Raw genomic sequence first — 21895 nt, forward strand, 5'->3', positions numbered from 1 at the left:
GAAGTAGACACAGAGGAGGCTTTTCCCTTCTGACACTGATATCACTACCTGTTTACAGGACTATTGTCCCACCGGCTAGGGGTGCAGATATTGGCTGGTGGTGTTACAACCTTGTATCCTGGATGCGTTGGATCAGCCTTGATGTAACTTTATTTTCCAAAAAGCTTCAAAATATCTGCAAAATATTGACACCGTAGCATCCAAGCTACTTCTCCCAAATTGCCTCATATGTGGAAATATGCTGTATACAGAAGTCCCATCTGACTGCATATCCAGATTGGTGGCTCTGAAAATATGGTCATGATGGACCTATGTTTTCCTAGTGCTGGTTAAATCCAACTTGGGTACTCAGTTCACAATCAGCAAGGGGTGACAGCAGAGGACTCTGGGGTTCTGTCACAATGGGATGAACAAGGCCAGTCCTGGATACCAGGGTAGACAGGTGCTGGGGGTCAGATACCCATGAGACTTTGAGAAAAGTGTTTAGGTGGAGCCTATGCAGGGAGTCAGTGCCAACAGGGACCAGTGAAGAGGGAAAGGGCAAGTCCCAGCTTGTCTTAGTTTTATTTGCCAGGAGCAAAGTCCATCCCAAATTTTCTCAAGGTGAGGTGTTCATTATAAGATCACAGATCTGATGGAAACCACCAGTCCTCAGGCATTTAGGTGCTTCACTATTAACATGACTCAAATGTCAGCTCCACACAGTCTGGGCTTCCTAGTTCGAATTTTGGAGAGAAAAGCTGATTGGCTCAACCTGGCCTGGGGCTTAGCTTCCCTGGAGTCAGGTGTTCACCTCTGATCTAATCAGCTATGGCTATGACTGAGGTCCCATGGTAATTAATAATGCCCCCCTTGGCCGTAGGCTTAATCACAAGAAAGGGAAAATGGATGTGAGAGAGGTAACTCTAGTTTATTTCCCAAAGAGAGGCCTAGGACCTGGTGTGCACACAGCTGGGCCAGCAAGGTACTGGCATCATGGAAGCCAGTTAGTGGGTAGCAGACCTCAGAGGAAGGGCAGTGCCTGGGGGAGGGTCCTATAAGAACAAGGTTAAGAAACAGTCTTTTCAGAAATTAGGGACAGGGTGTGGCTTGGTCATAGAGGCAAGGCAAAATACGATTCACTCAATTTATTAGAAATGGGATTCGAAGTGAGAGGGGAATTAATATGAGAGGGAGTTGATGTTGAGCTGCGTGGTCTTAATTCCTCCTAGATAGAACCAAGATTGATCTCTGAATGGGGATGGGGCTCAGTCAAAGGCATTCTGCCATCCTAGGGTCTGGATAAGAAAGGAAGGCAAGGACGGAGGCCCAGGCAGGACAATGCACATGAGAGCTGATAGATCAGATTAGACTGGCCAGTGGGAGCTGTCTTTTATTTGATCATTATTTGTCCAATTGACAACTGCAGCAGGTCAATTGGATGTAATCTATAGCTCAGAGATTGACTTGCCTACAGTTGATCTGATCCACCTCACAGACATGTCTAAGCTCTAAGACACCAAAGGCTTCTCTGTGATGCCACTAAAAGTCACAGACCACAGTTCTGACTGCAAGGCAGAGAGAACTACATGGAAAGGACACTGCACGTGGGTTTGGAGCCCTTTAAAAGGCTTTTCAAGAAGGCTGTGTCGATAACCAAATTACCCAAAAAGGGTTTCTTTGTCTTCCTCAGCTCAAAAGGATATTTAAAAAGGCAAGAGCGTATTAGAATAGCAGCAGGTGATAAGACCAACACTTGTTCATTACAGTAATAGCTCCCACCCCTCTTCCCTGATGTACTGTGCTTTGGCAAGAACAGGGATTGCTGTGAAATGTTCAGTGTTGGACACAATGTGCTTCTATCTCTCTTGCTGTTTCTCCCCTCTTCTGTAGATGTGAGGTTGTTTCTAGTTTTTAGGAGAGAGCTGTCACTCTTTGGGAAAGGCTTTTCTTGTGTCTATGCCACCTCTTATCAAGCTGCCAGATAACTCTCATTGTTTCCACGATGATATATTCACAGACTGAAGCATATCGAGGAGAGATTGTGCTCTCTGATGGCGGTTGGACTCCCCAGCTGGACTGTGGATCCCTGGGGAGTTGAGGTCATTTTTTCTCCGGGTAACTCTAGTCTTGTGGACCCTTCCTAGTCTAAGTCATCTAATGCAATGCTTGCAGGTCTCCCCCTTCTTTGGGAGTTGGTAAGCCCATTTGCTAGATATTTATGACTCTCCACCTTGCAGGCCCTCTCATGGTAGGGTGGGACGATGTAAATCTTCCCAGCCAGAGTTGTGAATGGAAGCGACATGTGCCATTTCCAGGCTGGAGGATTTACTTGTGGGTGCAAGACCCTCCAAGTTTACAAGAGTGGGTGCTCCCTCAGCCTGGATCTGTAAGTGACTATGATGATCAGAGCCCTCTGCTCACCTGAAATGGACATGGATTATGAGAAGAATATATTTCAATATATTGTTTTTAATTTACTTAGATTTGGAGGGGCAGGGGTTGGTTGTTGTTATTACGTCATAACCTAGCTACCCTAATACGCTTTCTTTATGGGGAGCAAATTCTATTACTATGTTATCTACAAAACTATTAAAAGTCATTTGTTAGAAAAAAAGGAGAAGGAAAAAAGTCACTCATAATTCTGCCATCCAAATAAATCTATTTTTCAATGATTTCCTCCAGTTTTTGTTTTTTCTGTGTTTTTAATTTTTGCTGAGTTGTAGCATAGGTGTGGATTCTATTTCACACTCTGGGTATTTTTCATTTAATTTTATCAATGCCCTATGATAGTAGGAACCTAGATTGTTTTTTTTAATATATATTTTTAAATTATAAGTTTAAGTTATAAATTTAAGTTCTCTGGTACATGTGCACAACGTGCAGGTTTGTTACATGGGTATACATGTGCCATGTTGGTGTGCTGCACCCGTTAACTCGTCATTTACTTTAGGTATTTCTCCTAATGCTATCCCTCCCCCATCCCCCATCCCCCAACAGACCCCTGTATGTGATGTTCCCTGCCCTGTTCCAAGTGTTCTCATTGTTCAATTCCCACCTGTGAGTGAGAACACACAGCATTTGGTTTTCTGTCCTTGTGATAGTTTGCTGAGAATGATGGTTTCCAGCTTCATCCATGTCCCTGCAAAGGACATGAACTCATCATTGTTTATGGCTGCATAGTATTCCATGGTGTATATGTGCCACATTGTCTTAATGCAGTCTGTCATTGATGGACATTTGAGTTGGTTCCAAGTCTTTGCTGTTGTGAATAGTGCTGCAAGAAACATACGTGTGCATATGTCTTTATAGCAGCATGATTTATAATCCTTTGGGTATATACCCAGTAATGGAATGGCTGGGTGAAATGGTATTTCTAGTTCTAGATCCTTGAGGAATCGCCACACTGTCTTCCACAATGGTTGAGCTAATTTACACTCCCACCAACAGTGTAAAAGTGGAACTTATAGACTGTTTTATTCACCACGGTCTCTCTCCATGGCACATCACATACAGCAAAGCATACGGTAGGTGCTTAAATTAATATTTAATGACTTTAACTACCCTCCTCTTAGCACACCGATCCTTACAAGATACCTTGTATGTGACTGGTCAGCAGTGTCAGGCTACAGATTCAGAGCTCAGGCTTGCCATGTGGCAGAGCATATTTTAAAAGAAATCCTGGTTTTGTTTTTCCTCTGTGCAGCATTGGGGCCCAGCTCTCTTCCTGGTTGTGCTGGCAACTCACAGTCTTCTTCTAGTACCTGTCAACTCTGGTCCCCAGTCTTGAATGAGGCCTTTTGGCCACTTGAAGAATTTCACAGAGGATTTCAGACTTGTATCTTAAAGACTATACTTGGTCCTTTCTTCTAATTTGAAACAGGAGTCTGGATAAGCCAAAGGTTTTCCCAAAGTCACAGAGCCTCTGAGAAGAAAGGCTGGGATGAAAATCTACTTTCCTGAACACAAGTCTTGGTTCATTTGAATGTTTCTTCTGGGTGCCAATTCTTGCTCTTGGCCCAGGGTAAGTTCCTTTGGTCATGGGTTTCCAAATGCCTTAGCAATAAGTATACTCTGATGTCTAGTTTCAGGTCTACTTATTGATTTGTCTCTTGCCTTTTTATCGCCCTTCTCCTCCTCACCTCCCTCTTGCTTGCTGCTGCTGCTCCTGCTCCTGCTGCTGCTGCTCCTCCTCCTCCTCCTCGTTCTTCTTCCTCTTCCTCTTCTTCTTCTTCCTCTTCTTCCTCTTCTCTCTCTCAATCTCTGTCTCTCTCATATAACACGTGGTTTCCCCCAGCCAGAATACAACTGTATCCTGTCTTTATTTTTGACATTTGACCATGATTATTGACTTGCTTTAGCTTAGCGAAGGTAAGGGTACCTATCATGCCCTTAGGAATTTTCACATTTGCTATATTTGTCACAACAACTTTGTCAGAAATAGATTATAATCCACTTTTAAACAGGAGAGAGAAGGCCAAGAGGTTAAAACTCTTGACCAAGCCCAGAATACTAGCTACATTAAATAAAGTAAAATTAATTTAATAAAGTAAAATTAACTTGAATAATATATTTTATGTAACCTGATATACCCAAAATATTATCATTTAAACATATATTCAACATGAAAAATACTAAGGAGGGATTTTATATATTTTTTTCATAATAAACATTAGAAATGTGGTGTGTACTTTACACTTACAGCCCATTTGAGTTTGGATTAGGCATATTTCATGTGTTCAATTGCAACATATGACTAATGGCTACCATATTGAACAGTGCAAGTCTACAGCATAAATCAGAGTATGAGACTTTCCGCTAAAGTAGTGTCTTCCCATTGCAATCAAAATGCAAACTTGTTACCATGGCCTATCCAACTGTAGAAGACCTAGACCTTGGCTGCCCCTCCACCTTTCTGTCTTCTGTTCACTATGTTCCAGCCAGATTGATTTCTTACTGTCTACTGGACATGCAAAGCTATTCTCATCTCAGGACCATAGCCTGTGATATTCCTTTGCTTAGAACGTTCTTTCTCAAAAGCTTTTCATGACTGCCTCTTTCCCACCAATCAGGACTTAACTCTAACCTCCTTAAAGAGGACTTCTTCAAGTATGAAGGTAGAGCTAGGGCAGCACCCGCACCTGCTGTCCCAAGTCATCTACCGCATGGCCCTATTTTGTTTTTTATAGCAACTATTATTATCTTAAATTACTTTATGTGCTTGCACATTTATTATCTGTCTCTCATCATTAGAGTGTAAGCTTCTTAAGGTGAAGGACCTTTTATTTTGTCCAGAGCAAAAAATTCCTGGAACATAGAACAACATCCTGTATACATTAGGTACACGAGGAGTATCTGTTGACCAACAAAATGCCTAACTTGATCCTATATGTCCCAATCAGATTTTGCAGTTGTGAGATGTGTTTTACCTTAAGTCACATTGCTGAATTTCTCATGTCATTTTTATTATTACTTCTCTTATAGAGAATTTATGTACCTGCTTGACTGAGTTGTTCACTTTTGCCTTTCCGGAAATTGGGAATTTCCTGAGGAGGGTGTTGGTGGTCTCAGTGTCCGCTTTGGCCACTTCCTCTCTTGGTACATGGTCAACTCACATTCCTCCTCCCCCAGCCCAATGGCCCAAGTCATCTGCAAGGTGACTCAGAGCAGCCCACCTAATTGTCTCCTTGGGGATTCCAGTATCTATGTCAGAATCTATGTCTGCCACTTCCACTCCCCATCTCTCTGATTTGGCCTTTCAGCTTCTTCCTCTGTTGATCTTGGCTCGTCTCAATCCATTTTACCTCATCCCATTTTCTCTATTGGGAGATCACCCAGAAATTTTATTTTATTTTATTTTATTATTATACTTTAAGTTTTAGGGTACATGTGCACAATGTGCAGGTTTGTTACATGTGTATACATGTGCCATGTTGGTGTGCTGCACCCATTAACTCATCATTTACATTAGGTATATCTCCTAATGCTATCCCTCCCCCCTCCCCCCACCCCACAACAGTCCCCGGAGTGTGATGTTCCCCTTCCTGTGTCCATGTGTTCTCATTGTTCAGTTCCCACCTATGAGTGAGAATATGCGGGAGATCACCCAGAATTTAAGAGCATGAACTTCTTAGTCAGGTATCCAGGTTCAGCTCTAGTTACCTGTGTAGCTTTGTCGGGGAGTTAACCTCCCTGAGCTTCTATTTGTGATCTGTAGAAAAGAGATACTACTACTTTTCCTCAGAGTGTTACTGGGAATATGAAATGAGATAGTGAATGAAAGTCTTTTTGAAATAGATCATAATAAGTGCACAAGATGTGTTAGCAATCATTCTCACACTTTTCATCTTTCTGTCTCTATTTCCCCTATGTGCTCTTAAATTCATTTTCCCGTCTCCCGTCCTTTTGATGGAAATTATATAGGATAGGGGTGTTAAAATTATAAATTTGGGCATGAGTTAAGGTCCTAACTTTTCTCAGTGGGTTGTGTAAATGTTGGAGGAAAAGAGTCAGAGGTTTGAATTCCAACTCTGTTATTTGCTTGCTGTTTTACCTTGGGCAAATTATTTTGCCTTTCTGAGCCTTAGCTGTTTTATCTCTGTAATAGAAATAATAACATATACCCTTTCCCAAAAAAACTGTGTGATGTGTTAGACACCCACATGTCTACAGATGCATACATTCGTGCCTGGTAGACTATCAGTATTAATTCCTGCCTCCTTTAAAAAAAATTATCTAAAAAAGAAGAAATTTTTTGAGATTTAGTGTGATTTAATCTACAGGGAAAGGCACTTATTTTTCCTTGGGAAAAGTTTGAGACAATGTATAAATCATGAGAATTAATTGAGACTTGTGTCTATGAGGTGCAAAAGCAATGGACAGGGGGCATTATTAGAGAACGTTAAACCCTGGCAGCTCATTTAGTTTCAAGTCTCTGCAGCCCCCTAGTGGCCATTGGGTGCAGCAGACGATTCACAGTTAACTGACAAATTAACTGGAGTCAGTAATGCCTTTGGTCAAGAATTGTATAGAGAAATAGGGAAAGGCTGGAGTTTTAGTCTTTTTTCATACTTCAAATAAAAATTCCTCTTTCAGTAGGTATGTCAGAAAAATCTGATGAAAATCAAACATATATTGTACTAGGAAAGTATTAACTACCATAGCATTTTCCTCCCTCTTTTCTTTCTTTTCCTCCCTTCCTCCACCAAGATAGGAACATATTTTCTTCTCGGGTGAGATAATTCTTTGCCCTAAAACTTGTAAAGTCAGTGTATCTAGTGTTACTTCCAGAGAGAGGGCAGATGCCTGTCAAATTAAGTGAGTTGCCAAACATAGAGCAGGAAGAAAGCCATTCCGAGAATCAATATTCCTTTGTTACTGGGTCTTCCACTTGCCAAGGCATTGCCACAAAGCTGGAAAGAGCCCAGCTCCTAGGAGAACAGAGGTTCCACTTGGCCACTATCTCCTGTGGGGTGGTAGGCAAGTTACTGCGGCCCCCAGGAGCTCAGTGAGGGAGGTTCAATGTGACACTGTGCTCTGATCCTGTGAGAAGACTCCTGTGCTACCCGACAGGCCGTGAGCTCCAGAGAGGATCTTGCCTTATTCTTAGCTTCAACAGTCAGCCCAAGGCCTGACAACCAGCCTTTAAGAAGGAATCAAGGGGATTTGTGTGACCCAGAGATGGTAGTTTTGTCTGAGGATCTAGTGAACCACTTGTTATGAAAACAGCTATTATGAGTTCTGTGTTGGCAGCTCAGGAGAGACGAAAGGAAAGGGAGAGGAGAGGTACAGCCATTACAGGTGAGTAAAAAAAGCCTAAGGTTCTGAACCCTCATTCCCAAGATTGTGGGCAAGCAATTAAATGCTCTGCAACTCAGTTTCTGCATCTGTAAATCTGGAATTAAAATGTTTGCCTTGCAGAGACTAGGGGAGGTTACACATGTTCAGACACCATTCTGAGAAAACAGAGCGACTGACAGGGGTCTGAAATGTATTTGTTGTAGCTGCAGAACAACTCTGCCAGACCAAGACCATCCATCCCTCTCTGCCCCCCATTCCCAAATTCTCCTGTGTGGACGGCAGGTCTCCTAAGCTCCCAGGAATGCATTCAAATAATAGATGGGTCAGAAAATATTCTGTCTCAGGGCCTTAATACAAGCTGTTCTCAGATTTGCCAGTGTCGCGCTGCCACCCTCTCCCCACTTCCTCCTCCCTTCCCACTCCCTCCTCCCTTCCCCTCTCCTCCAGTTTTATTCTGGAACCTGTTTTTCCGAAGTCGGACCCGTTTAATCTCTTAAATGTATAATTAGGGAGAGTGCTTGATTGCAAAGGCCTCTTCCAGTTCTCACATTTGCTCCCTTTCACACTGCAGAGAAATAGGGCAGGGAATCTGGAGGAGGGGAAGGAACAAGAGACTGGAGAGGGAACAGAGGGAGGGTGGGGCGGGCTCACTGCTTTTCTCAATGAATGCCGAGGCCTCTGCAGATTTGCATAGGAGCCGACCGAGCCACGCCATTGGTTGGAGGGTGCGGGTGGGGCGGGGCGAGGCCGGACTGCGTGGGTCCGGCAGCGGCGCGGAGTTGGCTTGTGAGCCCCGCCCCCTCCGGGCCCCGCCCCCTTCCTGCGCGCGCTCGCGCGGCTCCGCCAGCTGCAAGTGGCGGGCGCCCAGGCAGATGCGATCCAGCGGCTCTGGGAGCGGCAGCGGCGGTAGCAGCTGGTACCTCCCGCCGCCTCTGTTCGGAGGGTCGTGGGGCACCGAGGTGCTTTCCGGCCAACCTCTGGCCAGCCACCCAAAGCCGCGGGAGCTGATGATGGGTGAGGAGGGGGCGGCAAGATTTCGGGCGCCCCTGCCCTGAACGCCCTCAGCTGCTGCCGCCGGGGCCGCTCCAGTGCCTACGAACTCTGAGGAGCCGAGGCGCGGGTGAGAGCAAGGACGCTGCAAACTTGTGCAGCGCGGGGGCTGGGATTCACGCCCAGAAGTTCAGCAGGCAGACAGTCCGAAGCCTTCGCGCAGCGGAGAGATAGCTTGAGGGTGCGCAAGACGGCAGCCTCCGCCCTCGGTTCCCGCCCAGACCGGGCAGAGGAGCTTGGAGGAGCCAAAAGGAACGCAGGAGGCGGCCAGGACAGCGTGCAGCAGCTGGGAGCCGCCGTTCTCAGCCTTAAAAGTTGCGGAGATTGGAGGCTGCCCCGAGAGGGGACAGACCCCAGCTCCGACTGCGGGGGGCAGGAGAGGACGGTACCCAACTGTCACCTCCCTTCAACCATAGTAGTTCCTCTGTACCGAGCGCAGCGAGCTACAGACGGGAGCGCAGCACTCGGCGCGGAGAGCGGGAGGCTCAAGGTCCCAGCCAGTGAGCCCAGTGTGCTTGAGTGTCTCTGGACTCGCCCCTGAGCTTCCAGGTCTGTTTCATTTAGACTCCTGCTCGCCTCCGTGCAGTTGGGGGAAAGCAAGAGACTTGCGCGCACGCACAGTCCTCTGGAGATCAGGTGGAAGGAGCCGTTGGGTACCAAGGACTGTTCAGAGCCTCTTCCCATCTGGGGGAGAGCGAAGGGTGAGGCTGGGCCCGGAGAGCAGTGTAAACGGCCTCCTCCGGCGGGATGGGAGCCATCGGGCTCCTGTGGCTGCTGCCGCTGCTGCTTTCCACGGCAGCTGTGGGCTCCGGGATGGGGACCGGCCAGCGCGCGGGCTCCCCAGCTGCGGGGCCGGCGCTGCAGCCCCGGGAGCCACTCAGCTATTCGCGCCTGCAGAGGAAGAGTCTGGCAGTTGACTTCGTGGTGCCCTCGCTCTTCCGTGTCTACGCCCGGGACCTACTGCTGCCACCATCCTCCTCGGAGCTGAAGGCTGGCAGGCCCGAGGCGCGCGGCTCGCTCGCTCTGGACTGCGCCCCGCTGATCAGGTTGCTGGGGCCGGCGCCGGGGGTCTCCTGGACCGCCGGTTCACCAGCCCCGGCAGAGGCCCGGACGCTGTCCAGGGTGCTGAAGGGCGGCTCCGTGCGCAAGCTCCGGCGTGCCAAGCAGTTGGTGCTGGAGCTGGGCGAGGAGGCGATCTTGGAGGGTTGCGTCGGGCCCCCCGGGGAGGCGGCTGTGGGGCTGCTCCAGTTCAATCTCAGCGAGCTGTTCAGTTGGTGGATTCGCCAAGGCGAAGGGCGACTGAGGATCCGCCTGATGCCCGAGAAGAAGGCGTCGGAAGTGGGCAGAGAGGGAAGGCTGTCCGCGGCAATTCGCGCCTCCCAGCCCCGCCTTCTCTTCCAGATCTTCGGGACTGGTGAGCAGCTCCCGCCTGAGTGTGCCGGGATTTAGTGTTTTTAGTCACATTGATATGCAACCATTAAATAATCTTCACTTCCACCCCACTTTCTAAAACCTCAGCTCTGCTTCATCGCCCTCCTTCCTCCCGCAAACCTCCTTCCCGAATCAGACCGTAGTTTCTTGTTTTCTCCCTGAACGCAGTTCAGGGGTCTTCCTTCCTCTTTAGCAACCAAGTTGGGAGAAAAGTTTCATACTCTTGGCAGAGCGCCTTCTTCTCTGGACTTACACGCTGTCCGAGACAAAATTGGGCGCCCCTCTTCCTGGGCCCCGGGACAGTTGAAATGCCCCGATTACTTCCAGGTTCCAAGCTTAGTAGTAGATGTCAAAACTATTGCCCTTCTCTCCCTCTTGTTCCTGGCCAGCACAGATTTGGGAAATATGGTACCTTCTCAGGGAATATAGAATTTCTCTTCATATTATTGAATCTCACCCAACTGTCCCCATTCCAAACGTTGACTTGGGCAGGTATTGCCAGGGATTGTCTCTTCCTTATTTATTTATTCTCCCCCTCCCACCCCCACCCAGTCTGCTATGCACTCTCGACTCATCCTTTCTCTTACATGTTGTTGGGAGAGCCCCAGAGAAACTAAGGAACAGAGGACAGGAGGGAGGTGTGGAGGAAGGAAGGAAAGTTGTCAAGATTGTCTTCCTTTGGGGAGTCACTATGAAGCCAGGGAGAAACCATCGTTGGTTTTCCTGCTTTTCTTACCTTTCCCCACTCCTCCTTTCCCCTCTGATTCTTAGCTTGAACGTCTGCAGCAGCAGCTCTTGATGATAGTCTCTGGCAGGCTTGTTTCACTGCAGATCTCCCTGCTAGAGACTCCTAAAATGAGATTTTTCTGTTTCATTTACTCCCTCATTTCTTCCCATATTCACTGAGTTGGGGGTGTGTGTGTGCAGGCACTTACTTCTAACTCTTTCCAGAGTGTCCTTTGACTGGAAAACCAGGTGGTTTTGAATTGATGTTCTTCTTGTAAGACAACTGGGGAAGACTTGTGAATAAAATATACAATGTAAATGAATAAGAAAGGCACAGAAAAGGAATCAGGCTTTTAAAGAGCCTACACAAATTCCATCAAGCAAACCCAGATTCTTTTCTATCATTCTCATCATCAGAAATAAATGAAGTTCTTATGCTCCACTGGCTACTAATGTCTAATATTAATTGGATGGAAACCATTGAAAAGGGCCCATTGTAGAGCTACAAGTATCTTGCATGCTTGTCCACACACATACACACACACACGAGTACTCTCATGCAGGAGGGATATTCAGAAGCTGAGGTTCCCTAGTCATTGCACAGAAAACATACTAGTATGTGACCCCCAAGAAAAACAGAGTGCGGATGCACATTTCAACATTAGTGTTAGTGACACTGGCACCTAAAGTGAGCCCTTTTCATTTAGTGCTGGAATTTATATAGACCATCCTAAGAGGCATTGATGAGTTTGATAGTGCCTTCAGTAAACTGAGATGGAAGACTGACACTGTTGTTCCACCCAAGACGTTTTTGTAAAGAACAGCTGGGCTTTAATGTCATTGTGGTTTGTGTGGTTTATACATGCAACATTCTGTTTTAGTGCCCAGTGTTTTAGTAATGGATATAAAAATGACTTCTCTGGAAATGCAGATTATCTTCTAGTTTCATGCCTCTGAGCATCTGTGGAGCTTCCCCATCACCTTTTATCAAATGACCATAGAATCCAGCAGTCTGTATCAGCTGTTGTCAGATGTTGGTGACAGGCAAAAGGGCTCATTTCTACAGCCCCAGACCTGCCAACTGTAAACAGGTAGGTTGCATGAAGCTATCAGTGGATGTCTCTGAAGAGTCACATGCTTAATTCATTTAAAGAATATACTCCACTCAAGTCTTAAATAAGGTGTTGGAGCTGCTGAGTGGGGAGGTTTATGTAGAAAGGCTGTGCTCCAAGGGCTTCTCTGCTATTGGCTGTAGGGAAGCATTGTGGGCATCCCAAGTCCTTCCTCAGTGGCCCAGTACATTTGGCAGCTGGACCAAGCCCTTATGCATCATTTGACACATCTAGCAATGCTGATTTCAGCAGGAGCCAGGATTCTGCCATTAAAAGGCAAGAAAATTTGGCCAAGCATTTTTCAGCAGGATTGGAATCAAATGATTATTGATAGGATCAAATAAGACACTAAGTGTAACTGGATGAGCTCCCCATGACCTCTAGAGAGACAGCCAGCCTATTGAAAAGCACTTCAGGCCTTGTGGTGATCATACTTGGAACAGCCTGGTCTCTCCTGTCTCTGAGGACATATGCTGTCTGCAGTTAGGCAGCTGGCCATGCAGGACTAGCCTCTCACATTATCATTGCCTCCCCAGCCTCATTCAGATACAGTCTCCATTGCAGACATCCCCATGGAGTAGATACACCTTGCTATACCATGTTCTGTGTTTCAGACAACATGTATCATTATGGTTCCATTCATTTTCCCTATGAAAATTCAAGGTTAGGTTCTGACACTGGGATTGATTTTGCTATTTATCATGTTTGGAGAAATGGGTTTATTATTTTTATATAGGCTCTGATTTATAGAAAAGGCATTTAACTCTTCTATGATGTGGGCTCTTCAATTATACAGAGGGAAAGTAGGCACAGCTCAGCTTATTTTCTTCCTGTGTCTGCCCAAGTGTCTTGTCTGGAGGTACACAATGATGCTGATGGGGCTATTTGTGGGGGAGGGAAGAGCTGATTGTTCTTCCATGTTTTGTGGTGAGGGGCCTGGAGCAGCCCATTTGGCTCAGACCAAAGATAGCTTCCTAAACCTGAGCAGGACCATGACTAAAATAGTAAAAATGAAAAAGCACCAGTTAGGAGAAAGCAAAACCATTGCATTGCTTGTGATTTGGGCTGTCTGAGAGGACAGAAAGATGTCTGAGAGGCCTTATAATGCATGAAATGCTAATGGTTTTTCTTTGTGGGTTGCTGTGAATTCGTAAATAGGATCAGCATTTCAAGTCTGAGGCAGATCCCAAATTCACCCATTCATGGAGAAGAGGTGAAGAGGCAGTTTCTGGGACTGTACTAATGGTTCTGGCCTCTCCCAGGACAGCCCAAATCATAGAAAAGGTGTCTGTCTGCAAGGCTGGCATGTTGCCCACAGCTCCAGTTTGTATCCTGGCTTACAGGTGTTTTGAGATCTGTTTCTGCCGTCACCCAGGCAGAGGGCTAGGGTATGATGACTCATGGGATAGGAGGCCTATTTCCCTGTAAGCACTCCCTCCCCACCCAGGAAAGTGGATACATGACTTTGGATTTTACATGTACTACGGAGAGGCCTGAGCAATTTAGAGATGTATGCAATGCAATATATCTGACCTTTGAACTCCCATATCTGTCAGTCCCTTCCCATTTCATTTCTGGGGTGGGCAGAGAGAGCAAAGGAGGATGGAGAGGAAATTGGAGCTCCCAGAAGGGATATCAGTTATTGGAGGTGAATTGGGAGAATTGGAACTAGTCCAGAGAAGAGCAGAGAGCTGATTTAACAGTTGAAGGGACTGATTTACGATGAAAGATGAAAAGAATTAAATATACATGGCTGGGCTAAATGGCGATGAAGGGAAGGCCATGGTAACAATCTACAAATCTCTGAAGAGAGAGAGTGGCAGTGAAGGAGAGGAGTTATTTAGCGTGGCCCGTGGAAGTAATTGGATCCTACTTGTAGAAGCAAACTTCGGGTTGGATATCAGGGAAACCTTGTTTTCTGACATTGATATTCCTCTGACTATGGAATGGAATTCCAATGGAGTGGGGAGTCAGGTGAGATGTGGGTCAGACAAGTCCCAGCATTCCTAATTAATCAGTTCTATATTTTCGCATATTGAGAAGCTACAACAGGACAGAGAGCTGGGATGCAGAATGGCAGAAGGAATCAGAACCTTTTTATGATCCAAACCCTGGAGCCTTTGGGCATTGGTGTTTTTAGAGGAAAAGAAAAGAATTGCATATACATCTTTGAAGTTGGTGAGAGGCACTTAAAAAATTGTTAATGACAAATATTTTGAAATTACTGAATTTATTCTTCCCTGCCCTTCAATTAAACATAGATTATTTCTCTGGGGTGCGATCTGTATATCCAGGGGTTTGGGAGGCACACTCACCAGAGAATTGTGTATCTAAGATACATCTATGGGTGAGCGTATATGACAAAGCATCACTGAGCAGGGCAAAAGGTGACCTGTGTCTTGAGAAGATGCATCAGTTCTAGATTTGGTGGACTCCTACTGGCTACTTAAAAATCCCTTTAAATGTTGAGAATCTATATTGCCATTTGAAAGATGAAGTTCATCCACATCCAATTTAACATTTCAAAAATTTTTAAAAGAGAAAGAAGGTCCATGAGGGGTTTTTGTGTAAGGCATGGGAGGAGAGTGTGATTATTAATAAAAATGGGTATCTAGGCTGGCCGCAGTGGCTCATGCCTGTAATCCCAGCATTTTGGGAGGCCGAGGAGGAGGAGGGCAGATCACTTGAGGTCAGGAGTTCGAGATCAGCCTGGCCAACATGGTGAAACCCTGTCTCTACTAAAAATAAAAAAATTAGCCAGGCATTGTGGCATGCGCCTTAGTTCCAGCTACTCAGGAGAGTTACTTGAACCTGGGAGTTGGAGGTTTCAGTGAGCCGAGATTGTGCCACCTCACTTCAGCCTGGGCAACAGAGTGAGAAAGGAATATCTATAAGGAAGTTGGTCTGCTGAAAGTCAGGAGGAACTGGCCTGAAGGTGGGAGAAGAGAAGAATGAGAGTTGCTCAGCAGAAGTCTCAGTGCCCTGCCACTCAGGATCACTGCCTTGGCAACCTCACAACATGGAAATTTTTCCAGTCTGACCTGTAAAGGAAATTTTGCCTTTCTTTATAATCATTATTAGTGTCCTGTTATGGTTATTTGGAACTTTACAATTTATAAAGCATGTTCACATTTATTATTACTTATTAATCCTATGGTAGGCAGGACAAATGTTTGCTTTATTTTGTAAATGAAGTAACTGGAATCCAGACTGTATTTTTCCAGGTCATATAGCACAAAATGGTATACACCTGGAAACTTTCATACTGACTAGAACCACATTTCCCCTTTCCTTCAAATCAGAGTTCTTTCCACTAAGGGAATCATCTCCAAGTGCAGATTACAAAGAGCAAGACATGTCAATAGGTGAAAAAATTTCCAGTATCCTTGCTAGAAGACCATGCAACAAATATTTGGTGGGCAATAGCCAGGGCTTGGAAAAATTCCTCGAAATCATTGAGGCCCAGCTTTATCATTAGAAAAATAGGGATATAATAGTTCTTAAATGTTCCTAAATGGGGATAGTAATAGTTCAAGGTGTTGTAGTGGGGATTAAATTAGATGATGTGTGCAAATCCTTAACCCAATGCCTGATGCAAAATAAAGTGCTTCATCAATATGAACCACTATGGTTTTTTTACATAATAGCAACAGCAGCACTCCAGCATCTGGTCATGTAGGCTGTGAACTCTACAACTCTAGGGGTTCCATATACATTTTAGTCTGTCTGAATGGTGCCATCTGGAGTTGTAATCTCTATGTGTGGCCATGTGTGGCAATACTTGGCAGCAGCAGTTGTGATGCTGTGGTTCTCCATTCAGCTAGCTTCTTACTCCTAAGAGATGAAAGGTGGGATGTATGGGAAATGAAGAGAGTTATAAGTGTAGTAGTTTCTACCATTTCACCATGGAAGGCGACTTTCTCAGAAATATGCATGGAAAGGAGGATTGAAGTGTGGTATTTACTTCCTCCTCATGAATTAATGTCGTCTCGTAAGTCTTTTGACTTTGGATTCAGTTCAAAGAGTCCACCAGCATATTCGCAATCCAGTTCTTTTTTTCTACAGAAAGAAACCAAGGCTTAACTTTATGAAAATATGAAAGTTAAGATGGAGGAAGAACAAGATAGAGATGTTACAGCGGAATCATTTTCAGATGGCAGACGTTTCTTAACTGAGAGTGCTCTGTCCAGGTCTAGAGGCACTGGACTACTGGCCTCTGGTAACTCCTTTATTTTAATTAGCTGAAGATGTATTCTTTCTGTATTTTCAGCGTCACCATTCATTGCCAAGTGGAGAGTATGGAGAGAAATGTAAATTACCAACTGGTTAATGGACCTGAGCACATTAAGAGCAGCTAAACTTTGAGACTCCCTGGAGATGTATAACCCAGGGACTTGAGTGGGAGGCCGCCTCGGGAAGATCCCTCAATCTAAAAAAAGAGGCTAAGAACCACAGAGCATTTTGTACATGGTGGTTTTTATGAGCCATAGCTGAGCCATTGCCTCCGAAAGATGCACATGAACATCATCTCTACTTGGGAGTAGATAAAAAATAGGGCGTGTGGGTGAGGATGGTTGTAGGTCTAGGATCATGTGGAGAGAGCTGAGAATAAAGCTATCAAGGAGTCCTTCTTCTTTACAGCCATTGTGTTGCTCTGTGGTCTAGGGTGTGGCCAATGTTTCTTAACCTTGTGATGACCAGGGCTCTTTCACACAGGTCAAGATGTAAGCAGGGAGTGTTGGCCTGGTGGTGAGGTAGTGGGGGAGGTTGGAGGCGTTCTTCAGTACGCTTTTTGATTAATTGTATTTTTCAGAATAGCTTATTTTTCTTCAGTAAATTTTGTGGTGAATTTTTCAGCTGGCTGTTCTGAGCTTGGGTCCTTTCCCAGGGAAATTCTATCAGATTCGCTTTGTGTTGTGGTGTACATATTCCAGAAAGTGGGCAGAGAAGATCTCCCTTGGGGAAGATACACCCAATCCCTTGGTTATTTAAGAGTCTTTTTTTTTCTTGCACCTAACCTTTCTGACTAAGTAACAAGAGGTGCATGCAGTGGTAGGCAGTCAGAAATCCTCAGAGTAAGAATAAAGCTAAAGGAAGTTATGAAAAAGGTATGAGGTTAGAGGACAAGGGAAATCTAGGCAGGCTTAAAGAAATCAGGAAACGAGCCAAAGGAAATGAGGATAGATTGAACCATTGGTTATATTTTTCTTTGACCCCTACTTATCTTTTATTTAGTTTTCACTGGAATGTGAGTTCATGAGGGTGAGCATGGAAAGGACTCTTTTAAGCCCAGATAATTAAAGTAAGTGTTCTGTAGTGAGGAGAACACTAGGTTAGGAGCTCAAAGACATGAATTCTATGATGTTCTTTATCTTTTGTTAGCTTTGCAATCTTCTACAACTCTCTTAAACTTGCTAAGCCTGTATATTTATATATTTATTATAAACAAAAAATATATATATATGCCAGTCATGCATGTTTTAAATAACTTTTAAAAAGAAAAATAGTCCTTTATAGCTATCCAGATATATACCATTTCTTTTGCTCTTCCCTTTTCCTCAAGTTTCAATATTTTCTATTTTATCATTTCCCTTCAGCCTAAAGAGGTCTTTTTTTGCATTTCCATTAGAACAAGACTATTGACAATAAATTCTCTTAGTTCCTGAAGGATATTTTTACTAGGTTCAGAATTATGCATTGACAGTTCCTTTCTTTCCACACTTTAACTATTTTGTTCCTGTGTCCTTCATAGTTTGTGATGAGCAATCTGCCATTAAATTGTTGTTCCTTTTTGTAATTGCTTTCAATATTTTTTTCTTGGCTTTTGGTTTTCAGAATTTGATTATGATGTATCTCTGCATGGTTTTATTTGACTTTATCCTGTTTGTAGTTTTTTGAGACTCTTGAGTCTATAAGTTTATGTCTTTCATCAAATGGGATTTTTCAATTATTACTTTCTCCTTTTTTTCCTGCACCAATATATTCCTCTCCTCTTTTGAGACTCTGATTACACACCTGTTAGATCTCCCATGCTCTTGAGACTCTGCTAATTTCTTTTTTTGAAATTTTTCTCTTTGTTCTGTAGATTGAACAATTTCTATTGACCTATCCTCAAGTTGATTGACTCTTTCCTCTGTTATCTCCATTCTGATATAATTATTTACTTTAGATATTGTAGTTTCCAGTTTAAATGTTTCATGTTTGACAATGACTTCTATTTCTTGATGAGAACTACCTTTCCATTCATTTTCCAGAGTGTTTACTTTCCCCTTCTGGGACATGGTCATAACAGCTTCTTTCACGTCTTTGATAATTCCAGCATCTGGATGATCTTATTATTGGCATATGATATCTTTCCTCTTAATAATTAGTCATTTTTTTTCTTTTATGTTGAGTAATTTGAGATTGTATCCTGCAAATTTTGTACATTACATTGTTTGGTCTGAGTTGGGTGTGGTTTGAACCTTTGCTTTGTTCTCAAAGCCTTTGTTATTCTGCTTTGAGTCTGTCCACACCTCTGCCACTCAGGTGAGCTGAGACCCTTGGCCAGTTCCTTCAGCGAATTAGCATATTTCCTTCTCCAGCTCTCTTTAGGATTCTCCTTAAACTTAGAGTTTTACCTACCTGTATTATTGCTGCACAGATCCTGCGTTTAGGGTTGCCCTTGAGAGATGACAGCAGAGAGATGATAAAGCAGATGAAAGCAGAGAGATGATAAAGAGAAACAAAATGGGGATTCCCTCCATACTCTTTGGACTGAAGGGGCCTCTTTCCCAGTCCTTTATCCTGAAAGTTGTGGTTTCTACCAGGGTTTCTATTTGAGAGTTTCTATCAGCAGCTATGCTGGCTCTACTGAAGGGTCACCATCATGAGATAAGAAGGAAAAAACAAGTAAATGTAGATTTTCCTCTGCACTCACTGAATCATAAAGCTCCTTTCCCTGTCCTTTGGGTGAGAAAGAAACGATTGCTTTGGGCCCCTTAGCTGTCCATAGTGCCACCACTACAGATTTTCTGGGTGCCTGCATTCGGTTCACAGACAAAAGAGGTAAAAACAGAAGACTTGCCTTCATATGAATTGCTTTTTTCAGGTTTTGACTCTCTTCCTCAATGTTCCTGATTTTACTTTTCAGGGTCCCCAGTAGTCATTTTTTGTTTTTCTTGTTGTTGTTGTTGTTGTTGTTGTTTTGTCCAGAGTATTTCGGTTGTAAAGAACAGGATGAACAGGACTTTGTGGGCTTATTTCATCTTGGCTGCACTTGGAGTTTCTCATTTCTATGTTGAATCAGAGTTTCTGTCTATAATTTTTTCCTTTAGCCTTTAATATTTAATGTTGTGCTATTCTGTATTTAAATTATCTCAGCTTTTGTTTGCTGAAAGTGACTTTATTTTGCTTTCATTTCAGAAAAAGATTTTCACTGGGTATACTTTCAGGTGGATAGCACTTTAATGCTGTTGCTCCATTGTTACATGGTTTGCATTATTTCCAGTGAGTCAGAGAATTTCCTGAGTCAGAGATGCTCTTTACCTGTTTCCTGTTATGTCTTTCCCACCTTCTGCCTTCCTTAGGATTTTCTTTTTATCATAGGATTTTAGAAATTTGATTAATGATGTGCCCTTATGTAATTTGCTTTGTGTTTTTCCTCCTAGCAATTTGTTGATAGACTCTTGGTTCTCTTTATATTTTTCATCACATTTGGAAATTTTTACAAAAATTGTTTTCTGCTCCTCCTTTCTAGGAATTCAATTACAATTGTGCTATACTTTTATGGTTCCCATACTTTATTAAGGGTCTGTTCATTTTTTTTCTCAGCCCCTTTTCTGTCTGTATTTCAGTCTGCATAGTTTTTATTGCATATTTTGAAGTTCACCGTCTTTTCTTCTATAGTGTCTAATGTGCTAATAAACCAGTCCATGTAATAAGTTTTCACTTTAGATACTGTATTGATTTTCAGCTCTAGAATTTCTGCTTCCATTTTTATTTCTATCTTCATTATGTTTATGTCTTTCTCTAAGTCCTTGAACACATATAACAGCTATTTTAAAGTTCCTTTCCACTAATTATAGTATTTCCATCATTTCTATGTCTACTTATATGGATCAGTTTTTCTCTTGGAAATAGGTCACATTTTCCTGCTTCTTTGCATACCTTGCAGTTTTTTTTTTTTTTGGTGTTGTGCATTATGAATATTCCATTGCTGAATGTGTGGACATTTTTGTCTTCATTGAAAGACTTTTGAATTTTCTTTGACCATTAATTGACTTGTCCATCAATTTTATACTTTCAAGGATTATTGTCAAGCTTTGTTTGAGGGAGTTTAGAGAAGTCTTTATTCTATGGTTAGTTTAAGCCTCCTCTTAAGGTTTGGCCTTTCTGGAGTCTCCATCACATGCCTCGGGTATTCAAAGGTATTCAATGCGGTCTCTCCTCTCTGGTTCTTACACACTTAAAAAACATTTCCCAATTCCATGTATGAGCTGTAGAAATTGTTTGGCTTACAGTTCCCTGATAGCTATTCTTTACTTGGTAGCTGTTCTTTGCTTAGTCTTGTGGAATCTCACTGTATGAATGCACAACTTAATATTTAGCCAAAGACTCAAGGGGACTTCTAGGCAGTTTTGTGGAGCATTCTGTCTCTCTCTCTCTCTCTCTCTGTCTCTGTCTGTCTCTCTCTCTCTCTATCTGTGTGTGTGTGTGTCTAGTTGTGCATTCTCTGGTTTGCTCCCTGGAAATTTGAGCTGCTTCAGCCTTCCTAGACACCAATCTCTATGACCTCAAGTCAGTGAGGCCACTATGCTCTTTTTGGCCTTCTCTTTCCTGTGTCAGAGTCTGGTAAATGCCTCTAGGCAAAAAATCAGGACAGTGCTAGGGCCCACCACATACATTCTCACTCTTTCAAGGATTATAGTCCTGTGTTGCTGAGTATTCCACAGTTTCTTTCAAATATTTTGTCAGTTTTACAGTTATTTATGGTAGGAAGGATCGTGCAGTGCTAGTTCTTGCATCATGGCCAGGAGCCTATATGATAAGCTTTGGGATCTAGGTCATACTAGCTTGTCTCCTGAGATACCATATAGATCTCCATGGGAGGTGCGCACCAAAGAGAAATTAGACAAGGGAATCCTTTTAATGGAGATCTATAAGTTTGAATTTTTGCCTGAGGAAATGCTTATTTATTGGTTTAGTTTTTTTTTCTTTTAAGTTGAGCACTTGCCAAGTTGAATGAAGTACAGTCTCTTCCTCCCAGGAGTTCACAAACTAGTTGGAGGAGAAAAGGCAGACAAACTATGCTAATAAATAACTCCAATAAAAGGCAGCACTTGAATGCTAAACAAATGGTGCAGCTGGTTATAGTGGTTGGATAGAGGGTTGGAGAGGTCAATTCCTGCTGGGGTGATTAAGGAGAGTTTCATGCTGTACCTCCAAATCCCAAAAGCATTCCCTTAAAGGCAGATGAGCAATACTTTTCAGTGCATTATGGGAGAGGTAAAGTTTCTCTGAGACAGGAAACTATAGCTCTGGAATTTTAGGAACAATAAGCTTATTGCCTTTTGGCAGGGAGTCAGGTCAAAGGATATCTGCTGAGAATGATGGTTTCCTTTTGAGATTGAGATAGAAGTGAGTAAAAAATAAAAACACTTCCAGAAGGAGGTAATTTGAGAATAGGGTCTTGGAGAGAGTGCAGCTTTTTACTTCAAAAGAGAAGGGCAAAGGATCTTCTGAGTTGGGGCAAGAGCCAAAATAATGCCCAGATGAAGAACAATTGGCTAGAGAAAGGGAGAGAGGAAAGAGAAGAG

General features: G+C 43.5%; 1 protein-coding gene across 1 annotated transcript in view; it reads left to right on the top strand.

Annotated features, from left to right (window-relative positions):
* Positions 1–8649: 8649 nt before the first annotated feature.
* The window catches only part of ALK (ALK receptor tyrosine kinase), a 738088-nt gene continuing 724842 nt past the window's right edge, over positions 8650–21895 (top strand). The window contains exon 1 of the mRNA XM_019021235.4: positions 8650–10243. Coding sequence (XP_018876780.4) covers positions 9577–10243 — 667 coding nt within the window. The 5' untranslated portion in view covers positions 8650–9576. The remainder of the gene's footprint in view (positions 10244–21895) is intronic.

The sequence above is a fragment of the Gorilla gorilla genome, chromosome 12 (genome assembly GCF_029281585.2).
Source record: "Gorilla gorilla gorilla isolate KB3781 chromosome 12, NHGRI_mGorGor1-v2.1_pri, whole genome shotgun sequence".
Classification (NCBI taxonomy): Eukaryota; Metazoa; Chordata; class Mammalia; order Primates; family Hominidae; genus Gorilla; species Gorilla gorilla.